Source organism: Triticum urartu, chromosome 5, assembly GCF_003073215.2.
Source record: "Triticum urartu cultivar G1812 chromosome 5, Tu2.1, whole genome shotgun sequence".
Lineage (NCBI taxonomy): Eukaryota > Viridiplantae > Streptophyta > Magnoliopsida > Poales > Poaceae > Triticum > Triticum urartu.
The window spans coordinates 57,108,696-57,127,159 of NC_053026.1; the positions used below are offsets into that span (position 1 = coordinate 57,108,696).

The window sequence follows — 18,464 nt, forward strand, 5'->3', positions numbered from 1 at the left end:
GTGGACACAGGTAGTGTCCACTGTAGTGCATTTTAAAAAATATGATCCGACACACTAATCCAATATCTTGCCCCAAGTGGATAAGGACTGCAAGTGGTCAGGGCTGTGATTTTCTTGAGTGTCAGAAGATTATGAATTGCAATCTTCTGGTGGCTACATTTAGCCATAATGGAGAGAAGCTTATGACTGAAGTTTGATTGGAAAACTCAAAACACATTGGGAAACTCGGTTCTTTATTTATGCCTTACAATGTGCACTGTTTGGTTGAAGGTTGTTCTGACACTGATATAAAGAAACACAGTGCATTCAAGACGATACCCTGATAAGTGACGAAACCTGGATTTTCATATTTATGAAGAATTTTTCTTGTATGCAACTTGATATGATGTTGGTGCACGACACATTTACTAATTCTTATTTACGACCTAGAATTAATTCTGGTATATTTCATTCCATTTTTATTCATATTATGATTTGGATATAATGTTTGGGTTCAAGAACCATTGCATCGTTAGACGAGCAGTGCAAATATGAGAACAAAACAATGTATACGTGCAACAGGTTGAGTAATTATTTGTATTTTGCTTATATGTTTCAGTCGTTTAGTGTGAGAAATGAAAGGAGGTATCAACAAAAGTCTTGGATTAGTGTGTCGGATGATATTTAAAAGAACACACTACGATTGCACTAAATAATTTCAGCTTTTCAAAATATATGGTTTTGCTGATCGGCTCAGGGATATAATGCTTGATGCATAGATCTAGGTTGGTATGCATTGCTGATACTTTCTATAATGTCTGGATCTGATTGTTATGTAGTAATCACCAAAGTTAACATTGACCAGGATGCTGCGTACAGGATCCATGCAGTGTGCAGAGAAACCAGGTCCACGTCACAGCCACTTTGCATCTTGCAAATTTAGAAAGTGGGTAGAGGATATAACAAACCAGCCCATGATCTTTTGGTCATCGCCCAGGCTGATAGGATTAGCAAAGTTTGGATGGGGCGTGTAATATTGTACTGTTTGAGGGCACTGTAATATTGTACTGTTGTACAACCAAAAACAAGTAAAAATACATTGTACATTTCGTTGGAACAGTTGAAAATACTAGGGAAGCATGGATAATCAAGAGCATGCTGTTTCTAAATTACTAGAGGCTTTTCTTATTTATCTGTTAAAAATAGAGGGGCAAGATATGGTCAAACCGCAATTTCTGTAAGTTTCAAAAGATGTGAACTGGTCCTTCATTTGGATTTGAGACATTAATCGTACAAATGTTGCATTTAGATCAAAATTTTACTTTGCCTAGGGATAGTAATCTGAAACGTTTAGTTGTGTAGTGATATTTATAAAGTAATAGGGGAATAAATATTGGTATTCGTTCCAATGTCTAAAGAGTTCATTGGAGTTAGGGGTCTACAACAACAAACGGTGGGGAAGCAGGTGGAGAGGAAAAATTCCTGGCCAGTAGGAAGGACGATGGGAAAACAAGTATTAGCTTGTCATCTCCGTTTTGATGTTGTCGGCGGGCCCAACTTACGAGGGGTGCCGGAGGAGGATGAGAAAGGGATCGGCGATGGAGGATTGTCTAGCTTTTCCCTTGATCTTCTTAGATATGGCAGACCTCACCGATAGAGCTGCTTGAGGGGGCTTGCTTCCATGTGTTTTTTCAATGGTCGTGGGGAGTAGTGAGTGAGACGTCCAGCGAAGAGACTTCGTTTAAGTGTTCTCACTAACTATCTATTATAGTTAAATTTGTACACCGCAAGTCACCATGCGACACAATAAATAGGAGAATTTTAAGGAAAGGGACAGTTTAGTTAATCATGCTGTTGTTTTAGTTTGATTTTCTCAGAACCGTATTTCTGTTTATGTTTCTCACGAGTACAAAAGTGTTTCTTTGTTGTCATTGAAGAATAAGGGGACATTGTCATTGTCACTGGACTATCATTATCTCCCACGACAGATGATAAGTGTTCTGATTTTAAATCAGAGGTACAACATGATGGTATCTCTCCATAGATGGTAGCCCTTTTAAGAAATGCCAATGCTAGATCAAGGGGTTTAAAGAGAATGGAAGTCGGTGGGTGTGAGGGATCGGGCTAAAGTTGTTGCTAAGGAGACATTGTCATTGTCATTGACTTACCATTATTTCAGGTGATAGACGAGAAGTGTTTGCATTGTGAATTAGAGATAGACCATGATGTTATGTCTCGCTAGATGATATCCCTTTTAAGCAATAGCAATGCTAGAGACGGGAGTTTAAGAAAATGGAAGTTGATGGGTACGAGGGGACATGCTAAGATGTTGCTAAGGAGACATCACAATTGTTAATGATGTAAGAAGTGACTGAGAATTGCATCTTATCGATGTATAAATGGAAACCACATGCCATCAAGAACGACATACATTTTGGTGTAAACTTTTTTTATTCCGTGGCAACGCATGGGCATTCAGCTAGTTATGTAAACGTATTTTAGTTCTAGATACATCTCTTTTTATCCATTTTGATAATAAGTATTTTCGAACGGAGGGAGTACATAATGCTACTTTCAATGTTAAGTGCTTTTAAATTTAAGTGGTGTGCTATTATTTCTTCTTCTGTAACGGGGTCAGTTTTTTCCTTTTGTAATCAAAGTTCAATTGTTGCCTTCTTTATTCAGTAAGAGATCAAAAAGAATTAGGACCCCAGTAAATCCTGAATGTTCGGATTTTAAGCATGTCATCCTGAACGTTTTTTCATGGCAATTTTAGTTGAAACGAGGTGACAAGTTTAGTTATTAAAATATGGCAATTTTGTCTCTGTTTGTTTTTCTGTCAGATAATTGTCATGTTTTATCAATCTCGCGTGAACTAAAATTATCATGAAAAACGTTTCGTTGTCATGCTTAAAATCCGGATGTTTAGGATTTATCATTTCTGAAAAATTATTGTGAAATCTTCAAACTGGAAAGTGTCCAGTGCAACGATTCTGCTATTCATGTCACCTGAAAGCTCGAGACTGCACGTCTCGGCGTTTTCCTTTTTTCATTTTCCTTGAGTGGATCATGTGCGTTTGATGTAGAATGAACGGCAGATTGCTCGGTGGCTGTGCTCTCAAAGTCGCTGAAGCTGACCTCATTGCTTATGTCAGTCTGACTCCACAAATGACAGATCGCTCGGTGACTTTGCTCTTCAAAACCACCGAAGCCGTCCCTCGAAAAAACAAAAACACTGAAGCCGAGTCCGACAAAGCACGCTCGGCCGGCGAGGCGAGTGAGAGTCAACCCAACCATGGAGTCCGGCGGTGCAGGCGAGGTGCGGCACTGGAACGCCGACGTCAACGGCGTCTCCCTCCACGTCGCCGAGCAGGGCCCCGCCGACGGCCCGGCGGTGCTCCTCCTCCACGGCTTCCCGGAGCTCTGGCTCTCCTGGCGCCACCAGATGGCCGCTCTCGCCGCCCGCGGCTTCCGCGCCCTCGCCCCCGACCTCCGCGGCTACGGCGACTCCGACGCCCCCGCGGACCCCGCCGCCTACACCATGCTCCACGTCGTCGGCGACGTCGTCGCGCTCCTCGACCACCTCCGCCTCCCAAAGGTGCGTACCTCTTGGTTTCTTTTTCCTTGGCCGCCGCGAGTGACGCACTGACGCCGGCGCTGGCGCAGGTGGTGGTGGTGGGGCACGACTGGGGCGCGCAGGTGGCGTGGCACTTCTGCCTGTTCCGGCCGGACCGGGTGCGCGCCGTCGTCGCGCTGGGGATCCCGTTCTTCCCCCGCTCCCCTCGTCCGATGGCGGAGATGTTCGCCGCGCGCGGCGATGGGTTCTACATCACGCAGTTCCAGGTGCTGTGATCCTTGTTCCAGGTGTATTCTGACTTAATTTCAGCATTCATTCTTCTTCTTGCCAATGCCATGGGGGGGACCTGATACAGCATGGAAGCAGTGAATTGGTTGTGTGAAATACTGAAATGGAAATTAATCACATACAAACTGAAGCAAATGTTCAAAGGAAAAATTATGAAGCAGATGCTGATACGAGGGGGCTAATTGGTTTGAATCTTTGAACTTCTATGCTGAAGAAGCATAGATTTATTAACCGATATTATGCATCTAAATTATGATCCAAATTGTTTTCTGAAAATTAGAACAAATACATCATCTATTAACATTTTGCCAGGGTAACATTCTATAATCAGGACACAAACGCTAAGATTATTTTTGTGGGTCCAAAACTACAGTCTAAGGTCCAGGATGGCACCAAGATGAGAGCGCGGCGATTTGGTGCCCGCACTCAGATGAGCCAAGACATGAACAGTACAGCGTTTTGAAAGGGGAAAAGGTTAAAAAAAATCAATGTTTTTTGTGGTGCAAGATGCTTCTGTGCGTGAACTCCGTGCAAAATTTTGTGAAGTTAGAGCTCGTGGCAAAAAAGACAAATTTTGGACGAGCTCCTGAAATGTCCAAACTTCACAAAATTTTGCAAGGAGTTCACGCACAGGAGCATCTTGCACCACAAAAAAAATTGGAATTTTTCGAACTTTTTTTCTTTTTAAATCGCGGTACTGTCCACCTGGCTCTGGGTTGAATTATCGCTAAGATGAGCATATATTTGCCTTGTAGTTGCAGTCATGATCTGCATACCAACTTCGCCTTATTTAAAGCTCATCCCTGCAGGAGCCTGGAAGAGCTGAAAAGGCATTTGCTCGGTACGATGTCGCAACTGTCCTAAAGAAGTTCTACTCCCTTCAATTAGATGACCTTGCTGCCCCTCCTGGAGTAGAGGTCATAGATTTTTTTGAGGCATCATCATCCCCACTTCCTTGGATGTCGGAGGAAGAACTGGGACAGTATGCCGAGAAGTTTCAGAAGTCTGGCTTCACAGGACCCCTCAACTACTACCGCGCCATGGACACGTAAACTTCATTGCTTACATTCTTCCTATGGTTTCCATTTTATGTAGCTCATACGCACGAATTCACGTCAAACACAGGAACTGGAAGCTTACTGCGCCCTGGCATGGTGCAAAGATCATGGTGCCTGCGAAGTTCATCGGGGGTGAGAAGGACATCGGTGTCGAGTCCTTTGGAGTCAAGCGCTACATCGAGAGCGGGGGTTTCAAGTCCAATGTTCCTGATCTTGAGGTTTCCATCATTGAAGGACACCATTTCCTCCAGCAAGAGCAGGCCGAGAGGGTGAACTCTGAGATACTGTCCTTCCTGGACAAGCTTTCTGGAGAGGAAGCACATAATAAGAACGAAGTTGGCGAGGAGGTGGGTAACTAAGAACCGAGTAAAAACTAAAAAGATAGTGTATGAGCTTGTTTTAGATTGTGAAAGTTGTCTTTTCTAAACTGAAATATAAAGCTGGTGGACCGACATACTCAAATAAATGTCAGAGATAGGCTTCAATAAAGTGTACTCCTGGTTAACAGAATACAAAGGGGACCTTCGAAGGTGAACTCCTTTCTAATGTGGTACTCCCTCCGTTCGAAAAAACTTGTCCCAAGCTTATCCCTTAAATGGATGTATCTAGCACTAATTTGATGTTAAATACATTTATTTGGGGGACAGGCTTTTTCGGACGGAGGGGGTATGGAATAAGATTGTGTTGGAATGTATAGATTCTAAAATTCTAGTTGCTGAGCAGCCTATGTTCGGAGATCTTGTACTGAACAGTGAACATGGAGATAGTATTGAAGAAAAATGGCAACTTAATGTTGTTTATATCCTTATGAAACGATAATAAATACCTCAATGTTGTCTTTTTTTTACGGGAAGCCATCCGGCTAGCTTTATTGATTGGCAATAATAGTTACACCGTTCAAAAGAGAAGTAGTGGGTTCATCGACCCAGAATACAATATTTGCAGAATTACTAGAAGACCTAGCATCCAAATTGGCTTCTCATGGGCATCCAAATTGGCTTCTCTTGGACAGAATTCAAAACTAGCATCATCAGAACCGTACTGCAGAACTTGCTGTTGATGAGAATCCACTATCATGTAAAGTTCCGATAACTTGATGAGCACAATCAGATTGAAGTATGATTTTTATGGTGCCCCATCTGCTGGTCTAGCAAGCCCATCTCTTGCTGCACTTGATTCGGCCATAACAGCGTCGAGGGCGTTGTTAAATTTTTTATTTTTTTTAAACCGAGGCAAAAGATTTGTCTCATATATTAATTAAGAAGGAGGATAAAATTTGTTACAATTCACCCAAAAAGCGACAGGAATGATTACTCTCGCAATACAATTGACCCTAACTTCTTTGCCCCGGCGATGACCCAAAGTTTCGCCTCCCCCAAGATGATGTTTAGCAAGATCGGTGGGGGCGCGCTCTTGTGCCGAAATACCCGTGCATTCTGCTCATTCCATATGGACCACGAAACTAGCATGGTGAGAGAGGCCATTGCCTTCCTATCACGCGTGTGAGCACCGGTTCGGCTTGCCCACCAATCCTCAACATTGTCCTCCATATGACAAGTGGAGGTGTCCCAATCCTCAAGGCGAAATTTCTTGATGACCAAGTTCCACAACTGAAGAGAGTAACGGCATTTGTAGAAGAGGTGGGGTCCACATTCTTGCACCCTCCCACAAAGGGGGCAAAGGCCGCAGTTTGGCCGTCCCCTTTTAGCCAACCTATCGGCAGTCCATATTCGATCTTGAATTGCCAACGAAGCAAAAAACTTGACCTTTGACGGTGCCCAAACCTTCCACACCATTTGGTCCATGGGAGAGAGGACCATGACGAGGAATTGCGCTTTGTAGGCGGAAGCCGCCGAGTAGTGGCCACTGAGAGTATGCTTCCAGACAATGTCATCCTCAACAAGTCCATCAAGATGGATCTCCTGAAGCAGCATCCAAAGGGTGAAAAATTGACAGATGTGCTCAACGGTAACAATGGTTTCTGGGTTGATCTTGGGAATCCATTGTCGTTCTTTAGGGCCTCCCCCACCTTCCAAATCTTCCTCGATGAGGCCTGAAAGATGAGCGGGGCAATATCAATGCGCTTGCGCCCAAGTAGCCAGGGGGGCTCCCGAAAAGGGGTCCTCATCCCGTTGCCCGCTCTGATGGTTGTCGAGGCATAGAAGAAGTTAAGGTCCTCCTCATCACACGGGTTTCCCATCCCCACCCACATCTTGCTTGGCTCCTTCCACTTGAACCATGGCCACCTCAAGCACAAAGCACGCACAAAATTGTCGGTGTTGAGAACCCCAAGGCCTCCATACTCATGCGGTCGGCAAACAATCTCCCAATTCACCTTACATTTTGTCCCGGCCGTCGTATCGGAGCCAGACCAAAGAAAAGCTCGTTGAAGCTTATTGACATTACGAAGGGTGGTTGGTGCAACAACAACAAGGGGAGCCACTCGAAATGTCCACATTTCTTCAGAACCTGAAAAACAAGGTAAACAGGGGGCGACGGCGGCATGAACCCTAGATCAGATCCACCGCCCAAATTCGATGGAAAAATAAAAACATCGGGAGAATTTAGATAAGCTGCTTGGTGTGGTACACGGATCTAACCTGCCCCGGTTGTGGCCTGCTCAAGCATTTGATGAACTCGCGCCCACGGTTGCCATTTTCCTCCTTCACACAAGTCAAACCCTTCAGAGGCTCCATGCGCGGGCAATCGGGGCATCTTGTCAACGGCATTGGACCGTACTGCGGCCATGATTGACGGGAGGCCGAAGTTGAGCTAGACATCACTCATCGGCGGCGCGCTTCGTTGCCAGAGAAGAGGGAGAACAAGGTGGGGAAAGGGGAAAGGGGAAGTGCAAGCAATGGGGGGTGGGCTCGTGGATGGCTCGGGTCGGGGCACACTGATGAGCGGGATGAGCACAAGCATGCTTATGTGGATAAGTTGTGGGTTCCGCACGCATGTGAGTAAGTGGTGGGTCCCACATTCATGTGGATAACTGATGGGTCCCGCGTGTCATAACTCAAACCACTGACCCCTTGTGTTTTGCATTTCATGGTTAAACAGGGCAATGTCGCATTGAAGCTATAGTTGGCTGCAAATACGTCGCACTAGAGATATTTTCGTTAACTACGTCGCTCCTTATTCAATTTATCTCAAAGATGTCACACAGGAGCTATTGACCTGCAATAAATCCCCGGTAAAATATGTGCTCTGATTGTAGGCCGCATCGCCATTCAGCATATATGCTCCCTCCGGAGGCCGCTTCCAACGAGCATTGCTTTTCTGAATTTGCCTCCTACAGCTTCTTGTACAGTTCAACGTCAGTCGGCGCTCCAGTTGACATGATTGCCCTGTTAACCGGCTGGACATCTTCCGCATGTGTCAACTGCCGTCTTTCCCGACAAAATAAACCATTCAGCCACAAGAATAAGTCCCCTCACACGGGTTTCTGGAGATAATAATAATACTCCAGAAGCTCTTCGAGAACAGCCGCTCCTTCCCTGTCAATTCTTATTAGCACGCTACGAACAAGGTCGTCAAGTCTAGGCCCCACCCATCAATCTCAGCCGCACCTGCCAAGGGAGGCCCACCTGCAGGTCAAAACCACTGTTGACTAATGCCACATCAGGAGCAAATGGAGACAAACCACCCAGGGGTTCTTTCATCCGGTATGGGTTTGTTTAGGGGGTGAAAAGAACAGAAAAATAGATGAGGGGGTAATGTGAACGAAAAAAGTCCATTTTACTATCCTGAATAAAGTGGGTGGTTCACTTTACCCCCGATCTATTTTTTGGCTCCTTCTATCCCCCAAACAAACCAAAACCAGACAAAACACCTCCCTGGCTGGTTTGTCTCCACTCGCTGCTGATGTGGCACTAGTCAACGGTGGTTTTGACCTCGGTGGGCCCTCCTTGTCAGGTCGGGCGTGGGCATCCCCGTCGCTCCCTCGCGCATCGTTCCGGCTCCAGCGCAACCCCGCCGACGAGCCGCGTCGCCACCTGCTCCACCCCGCTGGCCCGCCTCCTCCCGCGGCTACGCCGCCCCGCCGTTTGCCGTGGCGCTCTCGGTGAGCATCCCGCTCGACCTCGCCTCGCTCATCCGCGACATTGGCTCCGGCGCCGTCCGCCCCGTCGCCGCTCCGGCCGCGCGCCTGCGCCGCCCCGCCTCCTCGCCGAGCTTGCGCTGTGGACCCCAGCCGCCCTCACGCGCTGCTCGTGTCGTCGTCCCCGGCCGCCCGCCGGCTCCGACCGCCCCCGCTCTGCCCTCGCGCGCGCGGCCCTGTCCGCGCCCAAGCCGGTCCAAGCCGCTCTACCCTCGCGTGCGTGAACCCATCGTTGAGCTTGGGCGCGCCCAGCCTCCCCCGCTCGACGCACACCGGCTCCGCTCGCCGGCTCCGACCACGCATGCTCTGCCCTTGCGCACGCAGTCCAGTCCGCGCCCAAGCCGGTCCGTGCCGCTCTGCCCTCGTGCGCGCGAACCCGTCACTGCGCCTGGCCGCGCTCGGGGCGCGCCGGCTCCGCCCGCCACGGCCGCCTGCCGGCTCCGCGAGCACCAGCTACCGCCGCTGTGGCCGGCTAGTACTGCAGTAGGGGGCCACCCTTTTTTTCTTTTTTCTATTTCTTTTTTAAAAAAAACTGATGAGTGGGACCCACCGGCAGGTCAGATACCACCTTTGACTGTGTCCACGTCATCATCTGGTCTGGGTAAACCACCTAGGGTGCTTTTTTGTCCGGTATGAGATTGTTTAGGGGGGTATAGGAACCGAAAAATAGATCAGGGGGTAAAGCGAACCACCCACTTTACTCAGGGTAGTAAAATGGACTTTTTTCAATGTGAATCACCAATTTTATTCAGGGTAGTAAAATGGACCTTTTTCTTTTTTAGGGTATATGTGTTTAGTCATCTTGTGTGAGGCTTAATCCTCATTTTCCAAAATTAAGAAAAAATGCAACCAGACAGTTCTCATTTCCAATTTTTTTATCAGGTCACAAAATTCATTGTTATTAGAACTGTATTCTTTTCTAACAGTTAGGTACGAAAAACACCATTCTGGGTCACCGAGTATCTCATGTTCGAACCTAATCCTTTCCTTTCACAAATCCATTGTCGTCCAGCCCGGTTAGGATACCTGGCTTTCACCCAGGCGACCCGGGTTCAAATCCCGGCAATGGAGCCTTTTTTCTATTCTTTCAACTTATACCTAAATTTCCAATTTTTTTCTATTCTTTCAACTATACCTAAATTTCCAATTTTTTTCTGTTCTTTCAACTTATACCTAAATTTAAATTGCAGCTCCTGCTACCGAAATTTAAACTTTTGAAAACTAGCTATCAAGAAGGTTCACGTTGGACAATGCAAGGCAGACAAATTGCGTTACATACTCACATGATTTGTTACATTGCACAATGCCACTGACACTAATGTACACGCTATACAGGAAATGGGTGCCGGAAGATATGATCTCCAGCTAACTAGGGAGATCACCTAGTATTATTTAGTCACAGAATGATCTCCAGCTGCTTTTTTGCTTATTCTTCTTTCTGAAAGGCGGAGTCGCCACTTGAATTCTGATGCGTGGCTCCAATTTCTTGGTTCATCAGTTTGTGCTCTTATCCTGGAGAAAGGAAAAAAATACAAGTTGATGGGGAATCACCAGAAAAGCTAAGGACAAAATACAAGTTGATGGGGAATCACCAGAAAAGCTAAGTGATTATATTTGTATACTGAATGACGGCACATTTTCCAGTGTTGCAAAATGGGAACATTATTTACTCCTGAGACGTTTGGTTTTATTTAGTTCGACACGGGATCCTGGTTTACCAGAAAACCATTATAGGGCTCTCTAGGTGGGGTTGAAACTCGCAGCCTCCAGGAGAAAATGAGGTGCACCGCTACCACCACTGTTTCTGTTAACTCAAATATTCACATTGTCGAACATTACTGTTTAGTTCAGCTCGTTAGAGACAGAGAAATTTTACATAAATGGTAACAAATGGATCCAATCTTCTAGGTTTGAATACTTCTCAAGACTTTCATCGGTATGGGTCAAAGTATAATGATGGCCAAACGTAGACTTGGGATACACTTTGTTGTGACAAAATGGAAAACAAAGTGTAAAATTCAAAGATATGGTCAATTGTTAATGCATACCTTGACAGTGAAAAGGACACTGGAGTCAAAAACTTGTTGTCCAGCGGTAGCCTTCAGCCCTTCTATATAACCTGCCCAAGGCGCCTTCACAACGTGCTGATAGAAGGAATACAAGAGAGTTATGTCAGCATTGACTAATTTGATCAACAATTTACAAAACATCGTCAGCAAGTTCATTCGGACCTCCATCTTCATTGCTTCTATAACCATGACAGGCTGACCATCTTCCACGTGTACCCCATCCTTAACCAGAACCTTAACGACCAAACCAGCCATTGGTGCCAATACACTCCCTTTTGGATGTGACCTTCCCTCGGAAGCCTGGCTAGGTTGAGAACTATCATCGAGTAAATGCTCAGCCCTCATGGTTTGCCTGTAATGATGGTGATGCTTCCCATGCCAGATGTGTATATGTTTGCTATTATCCTGAAAACAGCAGCGGAAGAAAAATTCAGTGATGAAATAACAGTCAGAAGAAACTAATGAATAAGCTCCAACCTCCATAGAAGGTATCAGGGCGTAACCTTTGAATAAAATGCTAATGTCACGTCTGTTTGCACACCACCAACTTCAACCCGGAAATCATGTTCACTCCTACCATCTACTTTGACATCAAAACCAGGAGAAGAGCCATCTTCAGTCTGGTCACAAGTCACAAGGGGAACAATGAGTGAAGGTATTGGTCAAGTGTTACAAACTTGTATTAGTATTCACACCTCAGCAAAGAAGCTTCCAAGGTTTTACAATTAAACAAACCAAAAGCATAAGAGGTTCTGTGTGTTAATTAATCACCTCAATGAAGTAGCCTCCATCAGATCTATATGTAACCAATAATTTAAGGAGCTCATCACTCAACCCCTCAAGTTCTTCATCTAACTCAAATTCCATCAAACGCTTCGCAGAGTGATGCATCCTGAAAGGTGGACGGGTATACCATACCGAAAGCGTCTTGTCACCTACCGACAAACATATGTCAATATCAGGTCATGTTGCCAATGTTGTTGAGTGACAAAACAAAAGGGCAGGCACATGACATACGAAGAGATTCTTCGGAGCTAATGTGATCCTTTTTACAAATGCAGGCAGCAGCCAAAATTGCACCGAGCTTAGCTGCATCATGTGCTTCACCCGAGGCCTTAGCAGAAGTACTTTGAAAATCATCTTTGTACCGCTCAATGAAATGTGTATCAACTAGGCCTCTTTCGAAGGCATTATGGCCTGCGAGTTCTTGAAGGAAAGCAACATTTGTAGGCAAACCTGCAATCTGTCTATTCATTAACTACAGCATGATAGGGACGGAATGATCAGAAGTACCACATCAGAATCCTTAAGTTGGCAGTTTTTTCGCAAACGATAATTAGTAGTAAATTTCCAAGTAACTAGGGCTCGTGGAAAAATTAATAATTGATCAGCAGAAAGAGGACACTAAAATATATTAAAAATCAAAGAGAGAAGACTTCTATATAGAAGTGTAAATTAAGGTGATGGGCATATATACCTGAAAGTCCGACAAACAGTTCTTTAGCTTGACTAGTGCAGCATTGCGACTTTCACCCCAAACGACAAGTTTGGCTATCATGGGATCATAATGCATGCTGACAGCATCTCCTTCTTCGACTCCAGTTTCAACTCTTACTGATCAAGAATATGTTACCAACACCACACCGAAAAATAACTAGTAAAAATTCTGTCGCTGGATATCTCCAAAACTTACCTGTTGGGGAAGACAGGACTGGTCGATAGTGATGTAAGGTCCCTGTTGCAGGAAGAAACCCTCTTGGAACATTTTCGGCGTATATTCGGGCCTCAAATGCATGTCCTGGATCAAGGTACACTGATGGTTAACAAATAGTTCTTACTTTAACTGGCATTATGATTTTTAATTGTTAATGATACCAACATAAATATAGAACCTAAGATCACCCATATAATTTGAGTAAGTAACTTAGAATAACTAATATTATTCATTTTACATAAATTAAGGTTAATGAATATTAGCTCAAGTATCAAGAGAAGACATTCAGATTATGTGCACCCTGCGCCCAGGGTTCGACTCCAGTCGGGAGCGGATTTCTGGCGCCTCACCCAGGTGGCTCCTTCTACAAAAATATGTCCTGGGTGCTAGTGCCCATGGATCTCTTTTTTTTTCAGATTCTGTGCGTATTTGTTAGATGCATAAAAGGTTCTGACCCGCTTCTAGAGAATGGTTGGATTCCTTTTCTCTTCTGGATGATAAATAGATCCAACAAGGCAATAAGCTAGAGAAGTGAACAGCAATAAGCAAGTCAATTTTGCTTACTCACTAAGAGACCTGCTTAATGAGTTTAAGCACAAATAAAGCATAAAACAATGCTTGCATCAACAGCATGATGTACAGTACTATCAGGCTAACTGATAGAGGTTGGATCTTCGAAGCATAACACAAATACGGCTAGAAGAGATGGTTATGTGATGAAGCTTAAACATATATTAGTGTTGAGGATGAGAACATGAATGCTCTGCAGGGCTTACCGTTTAATGGAACCTGCTCCTGAGATAATGGCAGGCGCTCTCCATTTGCAACACGTATTTGCCACTCCACAAGATCTTGACCGACGATCATCTCTGTTACTGGGTGTTCAACCTTCAAAGATCAAGGTGAATTTGAGAGAGAGCGAGAGTATGGAAGCTAGCACATACTTTTTTGTATTTAAGCTAAACGTGGTTACAAGGCTATCCATAATTCCATATACAGATGGAATAACATATGTGATCACTCAGGCTTGTCTGCTAGATTTGAACATATTATTCCACCTTTATGGTTCTTGCACTTTTGGGTTTTACAAGGTACTAAAGCATCTATATGATCAACTGATACTCATAAACATAGTACCTGGAGTCGAGTATTCATCTCCATGAAATAGAATTCTCCTGAAAGAGTATCCACAATAAACTCCACTGTTCCAGCACTGTAGTAACCAACTGCCTTCAACACAAAGAATCCAATAAGTGACCCTGTGTATAAAATATAAAGATTAAACAGAATAACTATTGCAGAACATAGGGTGGGGGGTTTTGTAGCTTGAAAGTGTTAAATTGGGTACTGTTTCATAAATAGTGAATGAACTAAACAGTGTAATGAACTGAAAACATAAGAGCATCAGATCAACATCTTCAATCACAGCATGCAATATTGTGTAGAAATATCAAGTATGTCACCTTCGCAGCCGACACAGCAGCTTCACCAATATGAGTCCGAAATTCAGTTGTCACATTTGGCTGCAGTCAGTACATAAACGGTTAACGTTAAATGTTACTTTCTTCAAAGGGAAACCGTGGCATTGACAGGTAATAAAGCCTTACAGCTGGTGCTTCCTCGATGATCTTCTGATGCCTTCTTTGTAGACTGCAGTCCCTCTCGTAAAGGTGAATAGCATTTCCATGTTTGTCACCAAATACCTACATATTGAAATAGTGCCACATTAACCATCATGTTTCTTTTGATCGTCTGAGTAGATCAATTTAGGCAAGCTGTTGCAATAAGTTTGTACAATCATAAGAAAAAGTAATCAAAAGAAGTGGTACCCATTAATAACACAGGGCATAAATTAAAACGAAATGGCAAGTATAAGTTCGTTATAATTCATTATTCATAATAGTGAATGCAAATATCATTCGAGTCTTATGGAGTAACGACTAACAAGAAGGAGCAAACAAACAAATCAGTAGATATCAGACTGAAACTGCATCTATAAATACTTGTTTGACTGTTCAGAGAGTACACAAATGGTAGTTTATATCACATCAACCGAGGACCTGCGCGCATTGAGAGAAGGATTGTGGAAGGAATGAAATCAGAATGTTACCTGGACTTCTATATGTCTGGGTTGAGTAATATACTTCTCAATCAACAGTGTGTCTATACCAAATGATGCTGCAGCTTCACGTTGAGCACTCCGTACAGAATCCACAAAGTCATCAGGCCCTTGAACTATTCTCATCCCCTTGAATGCAAAGATCAAAGATCAAAAGAAGAACATAGAGAACAGAAGACTTAATTGAGATGAGCGATGTTATGAATAAGCACGCTCTTAAATTTGATCATGTGACTCACACACAAGAGAACCTACGACTGCATACACAAATGCATTCCACTCTGCATAAAATTGGAAACTTTAAATAACATTGTAACAAAGCCTTCCCAGCGTACCTTGCCCCCTCCACCGTGTGTGGGTTTAATCAAAACTGGATATCCAATCTTATCAGCTTCAAGTTTTAACAACTCAATGTCTTGGTCAGCCCCATGGTAGCCTGGAACAAGCGGTACACCAGCAGCACCCATGATCCTCTTTGACGCGCTATTTTTTACAGAATGTCCTTAGAACGTATTGCCCGATGTATACCAAAAAAAGGGGGTACTGCCACTGTTTCTAAATGTAAGACGTTTTGGCAGTTTAAATTGAACTGCCAAAACGTTTTATATTTAGCAAGTAGCAACAGAGGGTGTAACATTTATGCAAACTACATGGCAAGAATATTTACCTCTTATCACCCATATCTCGGATTGCAGATGGCGGTGGCCCAATAAACGTTAGCCCCTCAGCTTCGCAGAGCTGAGCGAAATCTGCGCTCTCTGAAAGAAACCCATATCCAGGGTGGATTGCCTACAAGAACATATATCTGTCAGGCTTCAGAAAAATAGTATCCCATCATGACACACCACGACGTAGCACATAAATTGGCAAATGCACACCAAAACCAAAAATGCAGTAGTCCAGAAGTAATAATCAGTAATGTCTTTTAGGGGGTTTCAGTTATGTTGTTAATCCTAACGAATGACGAACATTGGACAGTTGGGATGGGACTGTTATAGGACCGCATCGCAAAGCAAAAAAACGTGATCGCAGCAGCAGCCACTCGTTTGGCAATCAGCAGTTCAGCACACAACTCAGCGAGCGCATCATGTGGCAGAATTCCAAGCAAGGGACGAGGCTAAGCGTACAGAGCAGCAAGCGGTGCTAGCTGATCCGAGTGCCACATTCGCCAAAGCGTAACGAGCTGCGGCTGGAGGGGCAGTAGTACCTTGGCGCCGGTGCGGAGGGCGGCGTCGACGATGGCGTCGGCGTTGAGGTAGCTCTCCCGCGCGGGGGGCGGGCCGAGCCTGACGGCCTCGTCGGCGGCGCGCACGTGCAGCGCGGCGCGGTCGGCGTCGCTGTACACGGCCACGGTGGCGATCCCGAGCCGCCGCGCCGTCCGCATCACCCGGCACGCGATCTCCCCCCGGTTGGCCACCAGCACCTTCTCCACCGTCTGGGACCGCGGTGGTTCGTCGGAGGAGGAGAGGAGCCTGCAGGGGACGGGGCTCGTGCAGTGGTGGCGCCGGCGCCGGAGGTGGTGGTGCAGGCGGAGGAGGCGGGAGGCCATCGCCGGTGGCGTGCGAGCCGAGCGCGGCGGAGTGGTGGGGTGGGGTGGGGACTGGGGAGTGGGCGAGGCGGAGTGGCGGGGCGATGGGCCTGGTCGGGGATATGTTTGTTTGGTTTGGTGCGGCTGCTGGGCTGGATAAGCGTGGTGACTGGGGACGGACGAGACGACGAGTCCCCGACGTTTCTTCCTCCTCCAGCGATGTCGGAGGCGGGTGAGGGATGGGCTGACGGCTGACGCGGACTGGCCACACTGCTCAGTGAACACACGTGTTGCATGCGCGTGCTTGAATTTGGGATCAAACTGCACAAAATCTCCCGTGAAATTTTGAATACCTGGCAAACATTCCCTGGAGAGCATTTTCCCGACGAACGCTCAAATTGCCATGCGATTTCGATTAAATTTGCCATGACAATTTTACTCGATTTGCCATTATCAGAAGAAAAGGTTGCCATGTGCCGCAAAAGAATATGCGAACGATTTCTAATAAGATTGCCATCCACGTGATCAGGGTCCAATGGTTGTGGGGACGTTTGCTAGGAGTTCCCCAATTAACATTTTCTCAATTTTTTTGTTACACTGTTTCCGGAACACGCAAAAGCTTTTGCATGTCATTGCATTAAGAATGAGAGAGGCTTTGCAAATTCAGTATTACAAGGACCAAAGCTTAGCCTACCACCTAAAAGCACATAAAACAATATACGTCTCACTCTGACCAACCTCCCGCCCAAGGGCGCGATTCCTTTGCTTCCATGCAAGCTGCCAGATGCGCCATTCTGCAAGGATCTTAGATGCCGCTACAGCCTCCACCGATAACTCGTTGTCGAAGGTTCTGACGTTCCTTTCCTTCCATATTGAGAACATCACCAGGTTGATCAGGGCATTTAGCTCTGCCCGACGCTTGCAAGGGGTATTGTTATGCGCTTCTTCTCACCATTCGACCACGCTAGAGTCAAGCTGGGGGGCGGATGGCGAGACCAACTACTGGGCCACTAACTGCCAAATCATCCTTGAGAAGGAGCATTGCATAAAAAGGTGGTTGATGTCCTCGCCTGCTGATCGCAAAGGATGCACTCCGGCTGATGTTGTACCCCCCCCCCTAGCTTGCAAATCGATCTGTCGTCCAACGCCTATTATGTAGCACTAGCCACCCGAAGAATTTCATCCTCAGCGGAGCCAGAGAAGACTATAACTGAGATGCTCCTGGCAGCCTTGTTTTGCCCTCGAAGAATGCTCGATACGCCGTTTGAGCAGAGTACACACCCGAGGTCGTCTATATCCACCTGAAGGAATATGGAGTTGTTGATAATTGTCATCACAAATAGTCTTTACTGTTATTTTTTGCTCCCTTTGCCTAGAAAAAAAAACAAGTCATTTATGTTGTAGTCGTTGTGTGGGCGGAGTTGTAAGTCGAAAGGTTGTATTATGTCTTTCTTTAGTCGCTTATTCTTTAATTTCACCTGAGAACGGAATTTAGGTCGGTCGACTTTTGGTGGGAAGGAAACAGAGGGTGCTTGGAGCATCGAGGCTATTAGTTCACCAAAGAAGCTAAGCACCGTGTCTATCTTAGGGGTGCGGGGGTGCAGGTTCGCCGGGGAATATAGGCCTCTGCATCTATCTTGTGGTGTAGGGGCTACCGGCATCGGAGTTGGAGATCGGTGAGGCTTAGAGGGATGGTCGGGGAGGTGGGGGTTGAGGGGAGGGCAAGGCTGGCGCGGGAGCGCCGCTGGTTGTGGGTGGTGGCAGCAGGCGGCCCGGCCACGGCGAAGGAAGAAGAACACGATCGATTTTTCAGGAAGAAAATGTAACCTGGTCGTTTGTTTTTTGTCTAACGCTTCAGATTGGTCCTGGCAAAATTGACTTACCCAATATATGTTTTTCAGTCGACTTGTATCTAGTCAATCCATTAATGATATGCCCATTTATGCATATTCTCGGTAAAAACATATTTTTGATATTTAAAAGATTGTTAGTTTGATAACCGTGTGAAGGATGCAACCCTTTCAATAATGTTT

General features: G+C 45.5%; 2 protein-coding genes and 1 non-coding gene across 3 annotated transcripts; 2 read left to right on the plus strand and 1 right to left on the minus strand.

The window, feature by feature from the left end:
• Nucleotides 1-3,190: 3,190 nt before the first annotated feature.
• On the plus strand, nucleotides 3,191-5,749 carry LOC125507869 (epoxide hydrolase A-like). Its single transcript, XM_048672393.1, has 4 exons — nucleotides 3,191-3,577; nucleotides 3,646-3,822; nucleotides 4,654-4,892; nucleotides 4,970-5,749. The coding sequence occupies exons 1-4, from the start codon at nucleotides 3,275-3,277 to the stop codon at nucleotides 5,259-5,261; spliced, it is 1,011 nt and encodes a 336-aa protein (XP_048528350.1). The 5' UTR covers nucleotides 3,191-3,274; the 3' UTR covers nucleotides 5,262-5,749.
• Nucleotides 5,750-9,998: 4,249 nt separating this feature from the next.
• On the plus strand, nucleotides 9,999-10,072 carry TRNAE-UUC. The gene has a single exon. It is a non-coding gene; the product is annotated as a tRNA-Glu (tRNA).
• Nucleotides 10,073-10,206: 134 nt separating this feature from the next.
• On the minus strand, nucleotides 10,207-16,573 carry LOC125507870 (methylcrotonoyl-CoA carboxylase subunit alpha, mitochondrial). The gene is made up of 16 exons (XM_048672394.1): nucleotides 16,111-16,573; nucleotides 15,571-15,692; nucleotides 15,239-15,386; nucleotides 14,895-15,032; nucleotides 14,392-14,487; nucleotides 14,248-14,307; nucleotides 13,922-14,014; nucleotides 13,561-13,672; nucleotides 12,764-12,868; nucleotides 12,548-12,684; nucleotides 12,088-12,313; nucleotides 11,842-12,005; nucleotides 11,574-11,690; nucleotides 11,233-11,475; nucleotides 11,050-11,145; nucleotides 10,207-10,513 (listed from the first exon to the last, which is right to left on the minus strand). Exons 1-16 carry the CDS (start codon nucleotides 16,450-16,452, stop codon nucleotides 10,496-10,498), a joined length of 2,217 nt encoding a protein of 738 aa, XP_048528351.1. The 5' UTR covers nucleotides 16,453-16,573; the 3' UTR covers nucleotides 10,207-10,495.
• Between the last annotated feature and the right edge of the window lie 1,891 nt (nucleotides 16,574-18,464).